Source organism: Diadema antillarum, unplaced genomic scaffold (genome assembly GCF_040938485.1).
Source record: "Diadema antillarum isolate AM-2024a unplaced genomic scaffold, OU_Dant_1.0 seq00000319_RagTag, whole genome shotgun sequence".
Taxonomy (NCBI): Eukaryota; Metazoa; Echinodermata; class Echinoidea; order Diadematoida; family Diadematidae; genus Diadema; species Diadema antillarum.
This window is the reverse complement of record NW_027271338.1, coordinates 62,556-83,302: the sequence shown is the minus strand read 5'-3', so window position 1 is coordinate 83,302 and position 20,747 is coordinate 62,556. Positions and strand designations below refer to the sequence as shown.

Genomic DNA, 20,747 nt, shown 5'->3' with positions numbered 1-20,747 from the left:
GAATGAAGGATATTGAGATTTGAAATGTAACACAAAGAATGATTTGTTAAATGAATGAAAATAATATGAGCTGTTCACAGACTATTGTAGAATTGAACAAGACAATTATGCAATAGATAGATAAATATAGTAGGATATACACATTAGGCACTTGACACATTCAAAGTTCACAACCTTAAACAAAAATAATGCAAATCAAAGAAACAGTAAGGCAAAAGTACCCGATTCACAATTGGGTCCCTCAAATCCAGCAGCACAAAGACAGACATATCCACTGCCACCATTGCTTTCAAAACAGGTTGCTCCATTTTGACATGGGTTGGAGGCACAGGCAAGGATTTCTGATACAGAAGATATCAGAGATATGGAGAATATGACATACGAATGAAGGATATTGAGATTTGAAATATAACACAGAGAATGATTTGTTAAATTAATATTAGAACTGGTCACAGACTATGTTGTAGAATTGAACAAGAGAGATATGCAATGAATAGATGTAGTATCAGTATAGACACATTAGGCACTTGACACGGTCAAAGTTCAACTCCTTACAAGAAAATAATGCAACTGAAAGAAAAACAGTGAAAGATAGACTACCAGATTCACAGTTGGTTCCTTCAAATCCAGCAGCACAAAGACAGACATATCCACTGCCACCATTGCTTTCAAAACAGGTTGCTCCATTCTGACATGGGCTGGAGGCACATGCAAGGATTTCTAGCACAGAAAATACCAGAGATACAGAGAATATGACATATAAATGAAGGATAATAAGCTTGACATGCACGATTAAGATGTAATCAGTGAAATACATTAACAGGTGTTTACAGACTAAACTGTAGAATGAACTGAGAAGATAGGATATTGTGTAGGACAATTTGAAGTATAGTGAGATTGACATACAAGATTGAGAAGTGATCAGCAAAATTAAAGAAAAACATATGTGACCGTGCACCTCAAAACGAACATAAAGTCGCACACACTGATTTTGCGTGAGGACTGAAAATAAGTGAAATGGGTCAACCTAGCCGAACTTCACTTTTTCATATTTTCTGAAAGAGCGTGTCTTATTTCATATTATGCTAAAATTTGGTATCATAAAACGGGTAGGAAAGTGTGTTTTTTAGCAGTTTATCTCGAACATTTTTGGTAGAATATTGTGATTAGGTGTGTCTTTAGAATCCTTTTTTCATTTCTTAAAATCCTTGTCCACACTCTTCACTTTCAACTCCTATAACTTTTGAAAGGACAGTGCTACTGCTTTGAAAGTTTGCATTAATTATGGACAGAATGTGTTAATGAGGCATGTTGAATTTCACTTTAATCTGATAATCCCTTCATTGTTGTCACTCTGGTGGTTTACTTCCTGTTTTTTTGTCCCATTCATTGCACAGCCAGCACAGTTTGGTAAAGATTAAGCACTTGAATAGACACTGTACTTCAGAGCCTCTTTTCTCAGTTCACACTTTTCCTGAGTTTGTGCTTTCTTTCCAGTATTTAGATAGGTTAGGAGAGTCCATTTGATTTGAGTTATACATCATTTTAAAGCTTAAAGTCTGCTCTTTTGGAATATGGTCTTAACTAAAAATTCACGTCTGGCGACTTTTTGTTTGTTTCGAGGTGCAGGGTCACATATGTAAGAGATGTTGACAGACTAAGATGTAGAATAGAATGCAAAGATAATTCATGCATTATATACATGTAGATGGATTAAACATCAGCATGGAAGCATTAAACAGCTGACAGTTAAAGGTCTCAACCTTACAAGAAAATAATGCAACTCAAAGAAGCAATGGAAGGCAAAGTACCAGAGTCACAGTTGGTTCCTTCAAATCCAGCAGGACAGAGACAGACATATCCACTGCCACCATTCTGATCAAAACAGGTTGCTCCATTCTGACAGGGGTTGGAGGCACAGGGGAGGATTTCTAACACAGAATATACCAGAGATATGGAGAATGTGACATATGAATGAAGGGTATTGTGACTTATAAAAGATTAGGAAGTGACTTGTTAAATTAATGAAATATATAGGGGATGTTCACCGACTATGGAGAAGAATTGAACAAGAGAGATATGCAATGTATAGATTTGATATCAGCAGAAAAACATTAAGCACTTGACAAAGTCAAAGTTTACAACCTTACAAGAAAATAATGCATCTCAAAGAAAAACAGCGAAAGGTAAAGTACCAGATTCACAATTGGTTCCTGCAAATCCAGCAGCACAAAGACAGACATATCCACTGCCACCATTGCTTTCAAAACAGGTTGCTCCATTCTGACATGGGTTGGAGGTACAAGCAAGGATTTCTAGCAAAGAAGATACCAGAGATACAGAGAATATGACATACAAATGAAGGGTACTGAGCTTGACACAAAAGATTGAGAAGTGATCAGTGAAATTCATAAGAGGTGTTCACAGACAAAGATGTAGAATTAAATGAGAAGATGGGATAGGATAACTTTTTAGTATATTGAGATTGACATCTAAGATTGAGAAGTTAACAGTTGAATCAATGAAATACACATGTATGGGATGTTCACAGACTACGATGTTAAATCAAACGGCAAAGATAACATATAAATTATTCAGATCAAGGATTTAACATCAGCATGGAAGAATTTGGCAATTGACAAGTCAAAGCTCACAACCTGAAAAATCCCCTCATGCAACTCAAAGAATATGATGAAGGGAAAGTACCAGATTCACAGTTTGCTCCTTCAAATCCAGCAGCACAAAGACAGACATATCCACTGCCACCATTCTGATCAAAACAGGTTGCACCATTTTGGCATGGGTCGGAGGCACAGGGGAAGATTTCTAACATAGAAGATACCAGAGATATGGAGAATGTGACATAAAAATGAAGGATATTGAGATTTATAGAAGATTAGGGAGTGATTTGTTTAATCAATGAAATATAAGGAGATGTTCACAGACTATAGAGTAGAACTGAACAAGAAAGATAACTGACAGATCTGATATCAGCAGAGAAACATTAGGCACTTGACAAAGTCAAAGTTCACAACCTTACAAGAACATAATGCAACTCAAAGAAACAGTAAGGGAAAAGTACCAGATTCACAGTTGGGTCCTTCAAATCCAGCAGCACAAAGACAGACATATCCACTGCCACCGTTGCTTTCAAAACAGGTTGCTCCATTCTGACATGGGTTGGAGGTACAGGCAAGGATTTCTAGCAAACAAGATACCATAGACAGGAAAGGAGAGGCATATGAAGGATATTGAAATTTTGTTAAGATTAAAAAATGTGTTAAATTAATGAAGTAAACAAGAGATATTTACAGAGTGATAATATGTAGAATATAATGAGAAAGACAACTAATTCATGGCATGAAAACATTAAATATGAAAACATTCTGCAGCTTGCAGAGTCAAAGTTCCCATCCTTACAGGAATATGATGCAAATCAACAAAATGATGAAGGGAAAGTACCAGATTCACAATTGGTTCCTTCAAATCCAGCAGCACAAAGACAGACATATCCACTGCCACCATTGCTTTCAAAACAGGTTGCTCCATTCTGACAAGGGCTTGAGGTACAAGCCAAGATTTCTGATAGGTAAAAACAGACACACATATAAACAGACAGAGAGGGATTCAGTATGAATGTTATGCCAGTTAAAAAAAATGGGATGTTTCCAGGAACCACATTATAACACACAAGTTGATGACCTAACATTAAAGAACTCAAAGATGATGATTAAAAAAAAAGACAGAAAAATAGAACACATATGAGAGGGTATATTTAAGCAGCAGCTAGTACCTAAAAACGACACACAGAATAAACGCAACACATGATTATATCATGAAACATGTAATGTATGTGATACTGACTATAACTTAGATAAAAAAAAGGTACAGTGAAGACCGCATGAGATAGATGATGAAGTTGCCTCAAAATTAGGATATATCTACACTAATAAGGCATTACACCTAGAAGCGCTCGTAATGGTGTGGTGGTACACAAACATACAAATTGTTGCAAAGGAAAAACGGTAGCCAGCTACAGTACAAACAGAAAGCTTTCAGCTCCATGAATTCAGATCATACCATTTTCACAATTTGCACCCTCGAAGCCAGAAGCACAGAGACAGACGTAACCAGCTCTATTAGCCTGGTTGAAACAAGTTGCTCCATTTTGACAGGGGTCACTGGAGCAGGGCAGAATGATTTCTATAGGATAGATGTAGGAAGAGATGATGTACTTGTCATGAACCTCTGTTGTATGCTTAAACCCAGTGTGTAGTATTAAAATTTACAGAAATCCATATAAGAGAAAAAGATGCGGTACCTGTAATATTCACTAACTAAACCAGTGTTTAACACTATTGTATATCACAGTACGCAATGCTGACATGACCCTGCTACATGTATGTTCATGAATCATTCACTGATGCTCACCACAATTTGTATGAACACAAAAGCCTCTGAAATAACAGTCTAACTTGAATAGGTTTTGTTCAATGGATACATGAAATCATTAATAAAATAATGTAACCTTAGCAAATGACCAATAGTAAGCAATAATACTTGCTCTAAAATGCAGTCAAAGAGCATACCATCCACAATGCTCTTGTATAACTGTAGGAATTCTCATTAGATGTAGCTGTTTTGTTTTGCTTTGTTTTGCTTGCTGCAGAAGACCTATTTGAGGATGTGGTCACTTCTGAGAATAACTAAGGACTTTCTCTTTTTGCTTGAAAGTCATTCTGTTTCACAAATCAATAAGCTCCTTTCCCTTTCAGTGATAATCCTGCATGTCAATTTCTTTTTTTTTTAAATGTGGTTAATTTCATGTAACGAGGTACAGAAGTCTTAGAAAAAAAAACCATTCTTTTCTGCACTGCTGGTTCAATTATCCAAGAGGTGAGAATTGGGACTTTAATAAACAAAACATAAATTTCTGTAACTACCAGTTTCACAGTTTGCTCCTTCAAAGCCTTCTGGACATAGGCAAGAGTAGCTGTGGTCAGTGGTATTCTCAACACACGTTGCTCCTTCGATACAAGGGTTACTTGCACAGGGTGGGATAACTGACGAAGGTAAAAGAGTTAGGAGAGACGAAGTGCACAATCAGATTAAGGATTGAAGCATATGACATACAAAGTAACTCTGTAACACATCAGGAATAGAATTATACTCGATAGACAGACTACAAGATATTGAGCATGCAGAATAAACTAACACCGTAGTGTCCAATCCTTCCATTATCACATGGACAAATTAAGGCTCAGTGGAAAAAGACCATTTTAAGAAAGTGGTGTGTTGACACGAAAAGTAATGTGAGTATATGTGAAGGCTATGTAAAGATTCATATCAAACTTGCGCTCACTTGTCTTAAGAGAGTATACCATTCAGTATTCACTGTGTTACATGTATGCTTTAATTTCTTCTGTTGTTGTCCTGCAGGGGAGCTATTTCCATTAAACATTTGAATTTCTATACTGCCTGAATGATTGTGATGTATACTGTTAAGTAGAAAGCTCTTTTCACACAACATAGGCTTGGAAGGTCCATACTTCATTTAAATGGCAATTGAATCATATGCATGATATCTGAGACTTAGTGGGGCAGGAAAGATGGAAATCACAAGGTAAGATGGTCTACAGGCAATGCTATGAGACAGACAGGTACCATTTTCACAGTTGGTTCCTTCAAAGCCGGATGCACAGAGGCACACATAGTTTGAACCACTCGCATGGGCAAAGCATGTGGCCCCATTCAGGCATGGATTACTAGCGCAGGGTCGGATTTCTAGTAAATGAATAGAACAAGATATTATTGTACTTGTGCACAGTCGCAAAAAGTACATAATATGTAGCTGTAGCTTAAAGACTAAAAGAAGACCAACAAGCAAAGATCTAGAAAAGATATGCAACCTTACAAAATTTACTTCACAATCATAAGAAAACCTTGTAAAGGTTTTTGTTGTTTCTTTGTTTATTTTTGTCAGAGAATAGTAAAATGGTGATGAAAGCACCAGAAGGATTTCAGGGATATAAGGCATTGCTTATACTGTAATAGGATATGAATGATACTGAGTTTTGAAAGTAGTAAATTTTGCTTTTAATATTGAGTATTCATTAGTAACATTATCAACCCCTCTGGGAAAGCAGGTTGTTTGGGGTGTTGATTTTGCAGCAGAAGGGAACAACAGTATGTTGACCAAGGGTATTTAGAAAATAGTCATCATATCAATACACTGGGATTTCCAGTAAAATAAATTTTGACAGCTTCAAAGGAGTTGGACAGGAATAGGAAAAGATTCGCATAAAATATATGAAGATACCGAAAATATATAGTTTATATGAATATGACAGAATATAGATTACACAGTAAAATTAATTTCCACTAAAATGTGATAAACTTGAGTTAATCCTCTATCAACATAAACAAAAACATTAACAAATTTGGAAAACAGAAATCAGAATGAAGGAAGTGTACCGGATTCACAGTTGGTTCCTTCAAATCCAGCAGGACAAAGACAGACATATCCACTGCCACCATTCTGATCAAAACAGGTTGCTCCATTTTGACATGGGTCAGAGGCACAGGGGAGGATTTCTAGCATAGAAGATACAATATGTACCGTAGATATGGAGAATATGACATTACAAATGAAGGATATTGAGGTTTATGTAGGATTATTTGTTAAATCATTGAAATGAATGAGAAATGTTCACAGACTATGGTTCAGTGAAGAAAATAACTAATAGACGGAGATAATATCAGCAAAGGAAACATTTGACACTTGACAAAGTCAAAGTATACAAACTTTCAAGAAAATGACACAACTCAAAGAAACAGTGAAGGGCAAGTACCAGATTCACAGTTTGTTCCTTCAAATCCAGCAGCACAAAGACAGACATAGCTACTGCCACCATTGTGATCAAAACAGGTTGCTCCATTCTGACATGGGTTGGAGGCACAGGCAAGGATTTCTAACAAAGAAGATACCATAAAAATGGAGAATATGACATGCAAAAGAATGATATTAAAGTAGTAACTTAACATAAGATCGAAAGAGTGATGTGTTAAAATCAGTGAAATACTGTATATAACAGAGACATTCAAGATAAACGACAAAGATAACTAATAGATGGGTTAAACATCAGCTTAGAGGTACACTGTATTCAGCACCTGACAGGAAAAGTTCTCAACCTCACAAGAAAATAATGCAACTCAATGAAAGAGTGAAGGCAAAGTACCAGATTCACAATTGGTCCCCTCATATCCAGCAGCACAAAGACAGACATATCCACTGCCACCATTGTGATCAAAACAGGTTGCTCCATTCTGACATGGGTTGGAGGCACACGCAAGGATTTCTGATATAGACATGAAGGTATAGGTAATAGAAGAAAAAATAAAGGGTAGATGAAAGATAAGGGAAAAGAAAAATGGCACAGGCACAGATTTCTAACAGAATATAGCATAGATATAGAGAATATGACATACAAATGAAGGATATTAAACTTAGCATAAGAAAAGTGATGTGTTAAATCAACGACATACTGTATATAACAGAGACGTTTGAGTTAAGTGACAAAGATAGGTAATAGATGGATTTAACATCAGCATAAAGGTATTTTACAGCTGACAGTGAACGTTCTCAACCTCACAAGAAAATAACACAACTCAAGGAAACAGTAAATGAAAAGTACCAGATTCACAGTTTGTTCCCTCAAATCCAGGGGCACAAAGACAAACATATCCACTGCCACCATTCTGATCAAAACAGGTTGCTCCATTCTGACAGGGATCAGACGCACAAGGGAGGATTTCTGAGGTGGAAGATATGATACATATTGCACAGAATACAGTAAAGGAGACATTCACACTAACAATGCACAGACCATGTTGTCCATAGATCATGTGAATATGAGAGTATGGAAAAAATGTAACACATGCAGACACACTTTGAAAATTGTTAAGTTATCTGTACAGAGATGAAAAAGAATGGCACACTGGATTTTTTAAAATATATATTGAAAGTAACAAATTCGGGATTAAGATAATGACCATTACAAGCATACAGTTGTAAGTCTAAATGAGGAAGGAATATGTACATGTATGTACCATTTTGACAGTTTGTTCCTTCAAATCCAGGAGCGCAGAGACAAACGTAACCACTGCCACCATTTTGATCAAAACAGGTTGCTCCATTCTGACATGGGTCCGATGCACAGGGCAGAATTTCTTGTATAGCAAACATGACAAGACAGATACATGTACAATTGTGTATATATGGCATGTTATGAAAGGTACATATAGGTATATTTACACATAATTATGAAATATGTGATATGGGGGGCATATCGAGTTTCGGTAAAGAATTTAATAAGCTGTTAGAAGGCTACATAAAGATATCATAAATTGAGAACTTAATAAGCTGTTAGAAGGCTAAATAAAAATCATTTCTGGATGGTATAATCTATCAATGAAAGATGTAAATGAGCTAGTGACAAACAAATAACTTGTAATTCCTGTTTTTCGACACAGTTTATAAGAATTACATAGAGATGTGCATGATTGTGTACAGCACACATAGAACAGAGATGCAGAAAAAGATGTACCAGTTTCACAGTTGGTTCCTTCAAATCCAGCAGGACAGAGGCAGACATAGCTACTTCCACCATTCTGATCAAAACAGGTTGCTCCATTTTGACACGGGTCCGATGCACATGGTAGAATTTCTGGTGAAGCGGATATGACAACACAGATATATACCATGATACAGATGATGGATAGGATATATGCATTGTATGTTTGCTTGTTAGGTAAAAATATATAACAGTGCTTTAAAAAAAATTCATAATTTCTGGCTGCAGATTTGAGTCCTGGTTTATTTATGACAATCACACAGATTGATGTACAGTATATTACAAGCAGATATGGAGCATAGATGTTGAGAATATGTACCAGATTCACAGTTCATTCCTTCAAATCCAGCAGCACAAAGACAGACATATCCACTGCCACCATTCTGATCAAAACAGGTCGCTCCATTCTGACATGGGTTGGAGGCACAGGCAAGGATTTCTGATATAGACAAGAAGATATACATGTAGGTAACAGAAAAAAAAAAATAAAGGATAGAAGATATATAGGAGAAAAGAAACATGGCATTAAAGAAAGTAAGAAAATTATGTTACACAGAATGACATTAACGAAGTCAAATGGTATAGTGAAAAAGAAGAAAACGAGCAGAAAGAAGGAAGTACCAGATTCACAGTTGGTTCCTTCAAAGCCAGCGGGACAGAGACAGACATAGCTACTGCCACCATTCTGATCAAAGCAGGTTGCTCCATTCTGACATGGGTCCGATGCACAGGGGAGGATTTCTGATATAACGAATAGGAGATATGACATAGAAGAAGAAAATAAGGGGTTGATAAAACATAGGAGACAAGATAAAAGATAGCAAATGAAGGTCAGAAAATTATGTTACACGCAAGAACATTCACAAAGTCACGACATGGTAGCTATATGAAAGAGACAGAAACAAACAATTATAGTAAAGTACCAGATTCACAGTTTGTTCCTTCAAATCCAGCAGGACAGAGACAGACATAGCTACTGCCACCATTCTGATCAAAACAGGTCGCTCCATTCTGACATGGGTCCGATGCACAGGGGAGGATTACTGATGGAGACAGAGAAATGAATGATAGACAAAAACAGTAGCATGGAGTATATTGTGGCAAGGATGAAGATATACTTTGTGTAAGACGCATAGAAACACCCAGCATGTGGATTATCATGGTATTTATACACAGCAGGGGCCCCGGAAATAACAGAAAAAAAAAACTTTTGATGTATCACATAAATATATCATGGGAAATTGTTGGTTTTTTGTTGTTGATATTTTTAAAAATGAAGTTAGAGTCAAAGCAGCAAAAACAAAATAATTTGAATAACCAGTAGTTCATTATCAGCAAGATACACAATTTCACAGCAAAGCTGTGGTATACATGGTTATGTTAATGAACACGAGAGATTCATGTGATTATATTATGATCCTCACACGAAAATGCATAATATGAACATGGATGCACAGACCCGGATACAGATAAAGATATACATTCATTCATTCACTGATTTATTGAAAGTCATACCACTATCGCATGTGGGCCCTTCAAAGCCAGGCATGCAGATGCAGATAAAGCCACTGCCACCACTTTGATCCACACAGGTTGCTCCATTTTGACATGGATTGGAGGCGCAAGGCAGGATCTCTGAAATTATGAAGGGAAAGTGTAAAAGAACTTCAAGGATGTAACTGCAAGGATTTTGCTAGTTGAGCAATATTTGTGAAATTAACTATTCACAGAAAATATTGCCTCCTGCAAGAACTCCAAAAACTGTTTTGTATCTTTCAAAAGTCATGTATGTTGGAAATCACCAATTTTGCTCATGAGATGTGCAAACATTTCTTTCTTTAATCTGCCAATGTGATTCTGGACTGTGAATTCAACCATTTGACAAGTTTGCACTTGCAAAAATATCATATTATGTGAAATGTCTGACCTGAACAGTGATGACCTGACAGGTCAAGCACACGGGAGTAAACTGTAACATACAAATGTACATACTGTACTAATCTTACACGCCCGAAATAAGCTCTGTATTACATGTACACAATTTTGTATAAAAACACTGATGCCATATTACATGAAAAACACAATACCTGATTAGGGCTATTTTTTTTTCAATGGTGGGGGTAAAAAAAAAATGGCAGGATAACAATCATATGCTTTCAAACATATATAAAAACAAAAACTAGAATAGTATAGAGAAACATTTGTGGTAAAATTCAAAGTATTTGTTATTCACGGAAGTGTGAGCTTTAAAATGTTATGCATATCATTAAGTCAGTTGAAGTCGCAAAAGTGATGAACCATCACACTACTGATTTCAGTTTGAATGGCAAAGCACACTTACATCACAAAATGCTTTCAGAAAGTATTGATTTCTTCACTCAAAATAGCCACATTATCCATATCATCTTTGTCACCTTAAATAGAATGCCCATGTATTGGAATAAGCTTGGTTACAAACTTACAGCAAAAAGGTATAGATAAATATAATAACACACAAAGGGTTTTGAATGTAGTTGGTATTTGAGTTCATATGTACTGTATGGATGGATACAGAAATCTATACAGTTCAGGTATGATTTTGGGTTAGGAAGTTATCATCATTAAAGAAATCAATATCTTACAAGTATTTACAAGGAGTTCTAACAAATTTGTTGGTGTTAGGTTAACTGGAATGAACGAAATGGCACTTTTTGTTAAATTAACACATTTGCCCAACTTTCTCTTTTCAATTTGCAGAAGATACACGTACATATAGAGAAGAAATGCAAAGAGATGGACAAAATGCGCTGTATGTTTGCAAGAGAGAAATACTGTACACAGACACTCTCTCATCTGACACAAGTCCCATTCATACCATTTTCACAATTTGCACCCTCGAAGCCAGAAGCACACAGACAGACATAACCAGCTCTATTAGCCTGGTTGAAACAAGTTGCTCCATTTTGACAGGGGTCACTGGAGCAGGGCAGAATGATTTCTATGGGAAATGAAAGGTTGACAAGATAAGGAATTCAGAAGGGAGATGAAGGATACAAATAGAAGCAGAACACATAGATATGGTGAATAGCTATGTTTTTCTTTGTTCTGAGTGAGTATCTACATAATACTTTTGCCAGGATTTTTGCCTCAAAATCATGTGTCTGAGCATTCTACATGTACAATCTCAAAACCTATACTTTGCATATAGCAAAAGTCAAGCCCTAAAGCAAAGACCAAATCCTAATCTAAATCTGAACTTGCAGTTGCAGCTAACTATAAACTTGCCTCAGACATTTAGTGTAAAACTTAGTTTTCATTTATGGGACTATTTTAGCATGTCATTGCATCTGTTCCACTTTGGCATCAAAATCATTCCATATCATGTTATTACTGGAAGCCATACATGTGCCTGTACATTATGTAGCTTGAAGAATCAACATATAACTTATCTTCACTCCACTGACTTTGTTCAACTGATACAAAGTAGAAGTTGTATAACTTACAAAATAAATCTAAAGAAACATAAAGAGACAGATATCCATAGACCTATATAAGAAACAAAAATGTAGATTTAGAGACAGAAATTCATAGATTTAAAGAAACATAGATAAAGACATATATATTCTTAGATCTAAAGAAACCTAGATAAAGAGACAGATATCTATAGATGTAAAGAAGCATAGATGAAGAGACAGATATATATTGATCTAATGAAACATAGATAAAGAGACAACCATACAATGTAGATCTCAAGAAAGTGCCATTTTCACAATTTGTTCCTTGAAAGCCCTCTGGACACATACAGGTGTAGGTTTGATTAGTGAGGTTCTCAACACATGTGGCTCCTTCGATACAGGGGTTACTTGCGCATGGTGGGATAACTGTTAAAACAGAAGAGTACCAAGGTCTTGAAGATTGAGGACATACATGTACCAATATGCTGAGTGAGTCACAGCACGTGTACAAAAAGACAATACCATAGCGCTGAAAGACTATGGTACACTTGTATGTATTCACATATTATACAGAATGGAATGGCACATGAATACCATTACACATTATGTGTAAAGTTTGGAAATATTATGAAACTGTTTTAAGATGTTTGAGGTATGCTCAATGAGAAAGCATGCAGAGTAGCAATCATGCTGCAAATATATAATGCATGAAGAGTAGCAATCACACCGTCAGTACATAGTAAGACATGACTGCATATCTATAACCAGTTGATATAGTTAAATGTGTATATGGGTGACACAAAACACTATTTGGAAATTGCCACATTGGGAAGCGATGACATATGGTCAGAGCAAATAATTGATCCTTGAACTGTTGATAGCTGCTGAGCATCATCAGTAGATCCAAATTCTTTTACTTTCACATTTCAGTGCTGAGTGCCAGAGGTGCAATACTTTTTTAATTTCATTACCAGGGGCAGATCCAGGAATTCCATAAATGGGAGGCGCCTTTAGAAAATGAAATGGGCTGCACGAATCCCCTCCCCCCCCCCCCCCCCGCATTTTTTTAATTTCTTTTGTTTTAACCAAAAAAATAAAAATAAAGAGGGGGCATGCGGCTGGTGCGCCCCCCTCTGGATCCGCCACCGCATTACAGCATTTTACAAGATCATTTGGTATTTCACAGTAAACATCTTCTCTATGGAGAGAAATAAAGCTATGCTCTGAGAAGAATGTAGTGTACATTATGTAGGTACCATTTTCACAGTTGGTTCCTTCATAGCCGGATGCACAGAGGCACACATAGTTTGAACCACTCGCATGGGCAAAGCATGTGGCCCCATTGAGGCATGGGTTACTAGCGCAGGGTCGGATTTCTAGGAAAGGGTCGAGAAAATAGGATTTCACACATTTCTTGTTAGCAAAGGTATATATTACAATGAATGACTGTATCTACATATACACTCAGAGCATCAGGAATTCCAATATAAAAATGACACATAGAGAGAAACACACACACACACTCACGCATCTCACACATATATACATGATGTGTATATACTATGGTTTTAAATGAATATGGAGGATAACTATGGAGGATATTCCACTCATGCAAAAGAATAACTTAAATGATCAGGTGATAGGATATTGGGCTATCTGCTTACATTGAAAACGAACAATGTATATTATTTCCTACACATTCACACATATTTCAGAAAAAGCTAAACAAATCAAAGTCAACTTGAATGCATCTGCAGTATATCGGCAGGTATTTTGGGGTGTTTACCAATATTAACTGCTGTGATATTTTGTCTAAAATAGAACCATTATGAAGCATTTCACCCTAACATCAGAGTCAGGCAGAATTTGGAGATTCCTTTAGAAAAGGACTTCAAATGTAGAAAACATAACATCACAGAACGAATTTAAACTTTCAGCAGGGGTGTATGAAGATGGAACAAAATGGATACCTTCAAGGATGAATTTGCATTACAGCAAGGTCATAGAACAAGTACAAGTATACTGTAAAACGAGGAATGTTTGAGTGCATTTTAATTTTGCAAATATCGACAACCAAGATTCACGAAATTAAAATGCACGTGAAAGTTCTTATCTACACTATATCCATTGAATGTTAAAGGCAACTCGTGAAATTTCATGCCTAAAAAGGTTGTGTTTTACAGTATCTGTCTGTAAATGGGAGTGGCTCCTTGTTTCTTTGTTTGTTTGTTTGTTCATTACAAAAATGACAATGACAAGGAGGATTTTTTTTTGTCTGCCTGCTCTGCATATTTCATTAACTAGAATATCATCTTAGTAACATCAAAGAAGTGAAAGACATGTACCAGATTCACAATCTGTTCCTTCAAAGCCAGAAGGACACAAACAGACATAACCACTGCCACCATTGCTTTCAAAACAGGTTGCTCCATTCTGGCATGGGTCAGAGGCACAGGCAAGGATTTCTGGTGTACGTAGAAAACATGACAGCACACACACACATATAGAACAGTATGAGTAAAATACAGCATGGGCATGTGAAAAATGGAACAGAATTTTGAGAACTAAGGTAAGAATATATAAGGCGAATTTGAGGAGAGTAGATGATGGTTTTTAACAATTATGGTTCTGGAAGTATGGATGGATATTTATTTGGTTCGATGAAGAAGTGGAAATGACTAGTTGCAGTATACATTTTCTCTTTTTCTCCTAGGCATGCCTTCCAGACTTCAGTCATTACACTTGAAATTTGTAATATTCATGATTTCTTTACAGAAAAAGACCAACAATTTGGCAGCACAAAGAAGTGAGGAAAAAGTACCAGATTCACAGTTGGTTCCCTCATATCCAGCAGTGCAAAGACAGACATATCCACTGCCACCGTTACTTTCAAAACAGGCTGCTCCATTCTGACAGGGGTTGGAGGCACAGGCAAGGATTTCTGATGTGGAAAGTGTGACAGCACACACACACACATATAAAAGTGTAGGTAAGATAAAGTACAAGCGAAGTGAAAGTGTAACTGAAAATTGCAAGATGCCAACATGAAGGCTAGATTTGAAAGATGGCAGATGATGAGGAAGTGAATACAGTATTGTTTTTTGAACATGAATGCGTTTTTGTTTTGTGTCTTGGAAAGACATGAAAAATGATAATTAAGGGGTTTTCTCCTGCTTGCCTAGTAGAGTTACAAAAGTATGTGATTGAAGCGGCAGTTCGCATCACTCATTCAAAACATCTAACACAACATATAAGATTCATCTAAGCAGTGAAAAAGAGATGATGGTCATGTACCAGATTCACAGTTTGTTCCTTGAAAGCCAGCAGGGCAGAGACAAACATATCCACTGCCTCCATTGCTTTCAAAACAGGTTGCTCCATTCTGACATGGGTTGGAGGTACAGGCAAGGATTTCTGATAGAGAAATTTGTCGAAAGAACAACAGTAAAAGCACAGTGACAGGGATAACAGGTACATGAAGGTTTATAATAAGGAGGCTAAGAAATAAGAAAGTCTTAGAAATTTGTTGAGAAAAAAAAAAGCACACACAAACATTTACAAACAAGAGCTGGTACAGAATGGATGAAAAATGTGTATTCTTTTGTCTTAGGCTAAATGAAATAGAGAGATGGAGAGGAAGTATGATGTTGGGGAAAACTGATGGAAAAGGAATTGGAGTCATAAATTAGTTTCCAAGCTGGTGAGATTCAATGAAATCAAAGAATCAGATTCACAGTTGGTTCCTGGAAAACTGCTACAACATTAACTGATACAAACACTGTCATCACTTGTCAACAAAACAGACAGTTTTCAACTGTGACATAAATTTGGAAATTCAGAAAAACTTGTTGATCAGCAAGTTCAAAATTCTGTCACTTTCAAGTCTGATTTTGATGGATCTTTCATGACTCTATATTTGCTTCACTCTCACTCTGCCCATGATAAATCTTCAACTCAAACCTACAGAGACTGCACTTCGAAAATAAACGTACTGCACAAATAATTTTGAAGAGTGTTCCATGGCAATGATTAGATGGCTGGACATGGATCGTGTACTCACTAAAATCTATTTTTTTCAAAAAGGGACTGCTTTTGAAAGCAAGACAAGATTTAAAAAACCAAAAAACAAATTCAATTGGACATGCTGAGAAGTAGGTACAATGGAGGATTCATGTATAATACTGATCATCTGATGGGGAAGTTTTTAAGTGATTTTGTTTCAGTGTTTTCCTTCTTTGGGAAGATTGTAAAATATGACAAATTAAGTTTTGTGTGTGCTCCATGAGTCAGAGTTTACTAACATGTATTGTGGAAGCACAAATTTCATTATAGGTGAGAGTACCATTTTGACAATTGGTTCCTTCAAATCCAGCAGCACAAAGACAGACGTATCCACTGCCACCATTGCTTTCAAAACAGGTTGCTCCATTCTGACATGGGTTGGAGGCACAGGCAAGAATTTCTAACATAGGAGATAGCATAGATATGAAGAATGTGACACACAAATGAAGGATATAGAACTTGAAAAGAGATTAAAAAGTAATCTGTTAAATCAATGAAAAAAAGGAAGATGTTCACACACGAAAGTATATAATTAAGTGAAAAAGTAAGTTACTGTAAATGGACTTAACATCAGCATGAAATTATTCTGCAGCTAACAGAATTTTCTTCCTAACAAGAATATGATACAACTCAACAAACAGCGAAATGCAAAGTACCAGATTCACAGTTGGTTCCTTCAAATCCAGCAGGACAAAGACAGACATAACCACTGCCACCATTCTGATCAAAACAGGTTGCTCCATTCTGGCATGGGTCAGAGACACAGGGGAGGATTTCTGATGAAGTTAAGGACAATGAAGATGAAATGAAAAGATATGCTACATAAGGTAAGGATGTTTATACTCACATCAACAAAAAAAAAATTATATATACACTTGTACACACACATGATATATATAATATGTATGTATAGGGAAGAAAATTTGTAAATTTCTAGATTAATTGCAGATCAAGATTTGAAGAAACATTGGGAAAAGGATATGATATAGAAGACACAATCCATTAAAATGCTTCACAAATTCAAACTTACATTTGTAAAATACATGTAAATGGCATTAATCATTTAACAAAGGTAGCACAGCAAATTTTCATGTTGTAATGACGTTAGAAAGCAGCAGCAGAAGCCATGAGCCAATGAATAAGATCTAGATATTTTGAAGGTATGGATGGATAGATAGAGTAACTATGTATGTAATATCATGCACAAAATATGGGCATGTGTAATATAAGTATGGGAATATAAATTTCCTTCCTGTAGAAGGAAATAAATGTACCAGATTCACAGTTGGTTCCTTCAAATCCAGCAGCACAAAGACAGACATATCCACTGCCATCAGTGAGATCAAAACAGGTTGCTCCATTCTGACAGGGATTGGATGTACAGGCTGATGTTCCTGTCAAAACAACAGGGAGTTTAAATTGTTCAACCATTCTGGTGAATGCACTGGGCAGATCACATAACATGAAAACACAGTAATACCACTCATGACATATACATTATGATTAAGAAGCAAATTCAGCTTTAAAAGTTCATGAAATAACATTGTATGTTATTGTAAATGCTACAAAGGCCTAATTTTGTACAATTCAATGTCACCATAAAGTTTGGTACAGTGGACTCCCGTAACAATGATGTCCTCAGGACCGGCAGTTTTCTTTTGTTATATCGAAATTTTGTTATAACTGAACAAATAAACAATAAAATGCATAGGGTGGAGCTGTTAGGGCCTGAATTTTTACTTCACTGTAACCGGAATTTTGTTAAAACCGTGTTCGTTGTAATGGAAGTGCACTGCATAATATGATAATAAAGTATTGAAGAAAAAAAAAGGAAGCCAGTATTATGGAGTATGTGTTGGAATTAATGTGACAGCAACATTTTTGTGGAAAGGTAGGAATTATGTTGTCCTCAAAGAAATCTTACTGGATTCACAGTCGGTTCCTTCAAAGCCAGTAGGACAGAGACAGATGTAACCACTACCATCACTCTGCTCGGAGCATGTTGCTCCATTTTGGCAGGGATCACTGGCACAAGCTGAGGGTCCTGCAGATGTAGAAACACATACAATAGGACAAAATGCAATGTTTAAACGACATCCAATATCAAACAGACAAACAAAAGAGCAAAGACACATGCACATACATTTACAATCCTTTTCAGATATGATACATATAAAGCGCATCGAGCAGTTTTTAATTGATTATGCACTAAATACGATTTGTACACCTTGTAAGTGCTAGTTCAATTATCATTATTATTATACATGCCTTAGATATCAGAATTCTCTTGCAAAGATAAAGAATCAAAATCTGACAACATTTCAAATGGTGTTTCTAGGAAAAATAACAATTTCAGCGTAAGCAATTTGAAAAAGATTGATTATGCAAATACACTGTACAGAGCACAAGAAATAATTAAATTCTATTCAAGGATATCATTGTTATGTGTAGATTTTTATACAGAGAGTTATCAGCATCATTGAGCACAGTACAGCTACACCAACACATGTACAATCAGTAGTTCATAGAATTAGTGAGGTGAAAAAAAAAGAATCTTAGATTACCAGTTTCACAGTTGGTGCCTTCAAACCCAGACGTACAGAGACATACGTAGCTCCCACGGGTTGTGTGTTCAAAGCATGTTCCCCCATTTTGACATGGGTTGCTGCTACATGGGAAAATTTCTGCAACAAAATGGTTTGGTATCATAGATATTAATCCATCCTTTTCCACAAAAGATGACCAAAAAAATAAACAAAACAAAACAAAACAAAACACCATACCTATACAGGTGAAAATGCTCATGGTGTGATGGGATACTATACTCCGTGATCAATTCATTTATACCATGGTACTTGTTTGCAGTGGAATCAAAGCTCAACAATTATGTCTTCTTCATTTTTTTTTTTTTAAATATTTTTAGCAAGCCAGGAGAAGATCATTAAAAATCCTTCACTTTGAGGCTGACAACTGCACAAGCTGTGAACATACACTGTTTGAGGAATATCCTCATTGCAGAACAGATGGCAGAAGAAAGCAGATACAGTTCTAGTTTTGCCAGAATGTCCCATTACATAGTACATTTACCCCAAAAATGTCTACCATTATATGAATATTCCACTGTATGCTACATCAGATGCCACACTATCTACGTATACAGCATTCTTTTTTTTTTTTACTAAGTGTAAAAAAATAGAATTGTCGTGATTTTGATGGATCCACAAGGACATGACAGCAGTATTTTTCATCAAGTACATTTGTATGTGTATCAACTTCTCAAGTTACAATTGTAGATACACAATTACAATTGTACATTGTAAATGTCTTCTGAAATATAAGCTAAAATTGAACGCATGCTCGATCTTAACAGCTATTTGATCAGAAATGGTACGTACCCCCAAGATAGAACAAATAAAATACTTCAAATTAGTGCAGACAGACTTAAAACAATTATACTATGATACTTGTTAGATTTATAGAATTTAAATGTAAATGGTGAATGAAGCACGAAAAAGTGCAGGATTTAATGTCAAGATGATGATGATGATGATGATAATGGGTACCAATTTCACACTGTGATCCCTCATAGCCATCGTCACACTGGCAGACGTAGCTGTTCCCAGCGGCATGCTCGTAGCAAGTCGCTCCGTTCATACAGGGGTTGCTGACACAGGGAAAGATTTCTGTACACACCATGGATGGAAGGGATATGAGGGAATACATTTGTACAAATGCTGCATGGTTCACCAGGGGTAAAAGCGGAAAGAGACAGCACAAAGCAGGGTGGTAGGGTATATTCAGGGACACAAGTGTTCAGCCACCATGAAACATATTGGTTTTTATTATTTTGAGGAGTACAATGTGAAGAATTAAGTGCAAAAACTGAAATATCCATTTATATCAACTTGAGAAAATTTGAGATTGAAGCTACTAAAATACAAAGAAAATTATGAGAATATATGTGATATTTTCAATGATATCTTAAAAAATATTCCTTGTTAAATATGATGAGTGCAATATTCTGTCTTTGATGACGACCTTAACTACTTAAAAAAACTTTGAAAATGGCTTTTATTTGTTTTTGCATTCAAACTCTTCAATGTACTTCTTCACGTACATTATACACCAACGACATGAAGATGTGTTTATGTTTTGGAAAACCTCAGACTGATACACATACCTCAGGAAAACAGATGCATTGACAAGTAGCCTTTTTTAGAGGACTTCTTGGAACATTTTTATGTCATTTTCAAAAAAATATGATGTGAAAATGATAAACCAGCACCACAGTCCAAAGGATGACAAGAGAAAGACTGCACAGAACTGCACAGTCAAGGTTGATTTCTAGCTTAGTAGATAGTTTGGTAACCCAAATACACCACTGAATGTGGAGATGGGGATATACAATGCACTTATAATGGAATGAGAGCTGACACTGAAAAACAAAAGAAATAAAACCAATTTTCATTTCTTGCAGTTGACAGGTAATACCTCAGGATCACCCAAAGTGACAGAATCAAAAGTCACCATTTTCATACACCCATGTGATGACTCCCCAAATCAGTGATGTATACGCATGATACAGGGGAGGGTATGCTGGTATACATGTGATTTGCAA

General features: G+C 36.1%; 1 protein-coding gene across 1 annotated transcript in view; it reads right to left on the bottom strand.

The window, feature by feature from the left end:
* LOC139730507 (uncharacterized) overlaps window positions 1–20,747 on the bottom strand; it is a 217,118-nt gene that overhangs the window by 161,964 nt on the left and 34,407 nt on the right. Inside the window, 5 exon segments of the mRNA XM_071641346.1 lie at window positions 3,463–3,582; window positions 6,475–6,594; window positions 7,239–7,358; window positions 7,695–7,814; window positions 8,110–8,229. Coding sequence (XP_071497447.1) covers window positions 3,463–3,582; window positions 6,475–6,594; window positions 7,239–7,358; window positions 7,695–7,814; window positions 8,110–8,229 — 600 coding nt within the window.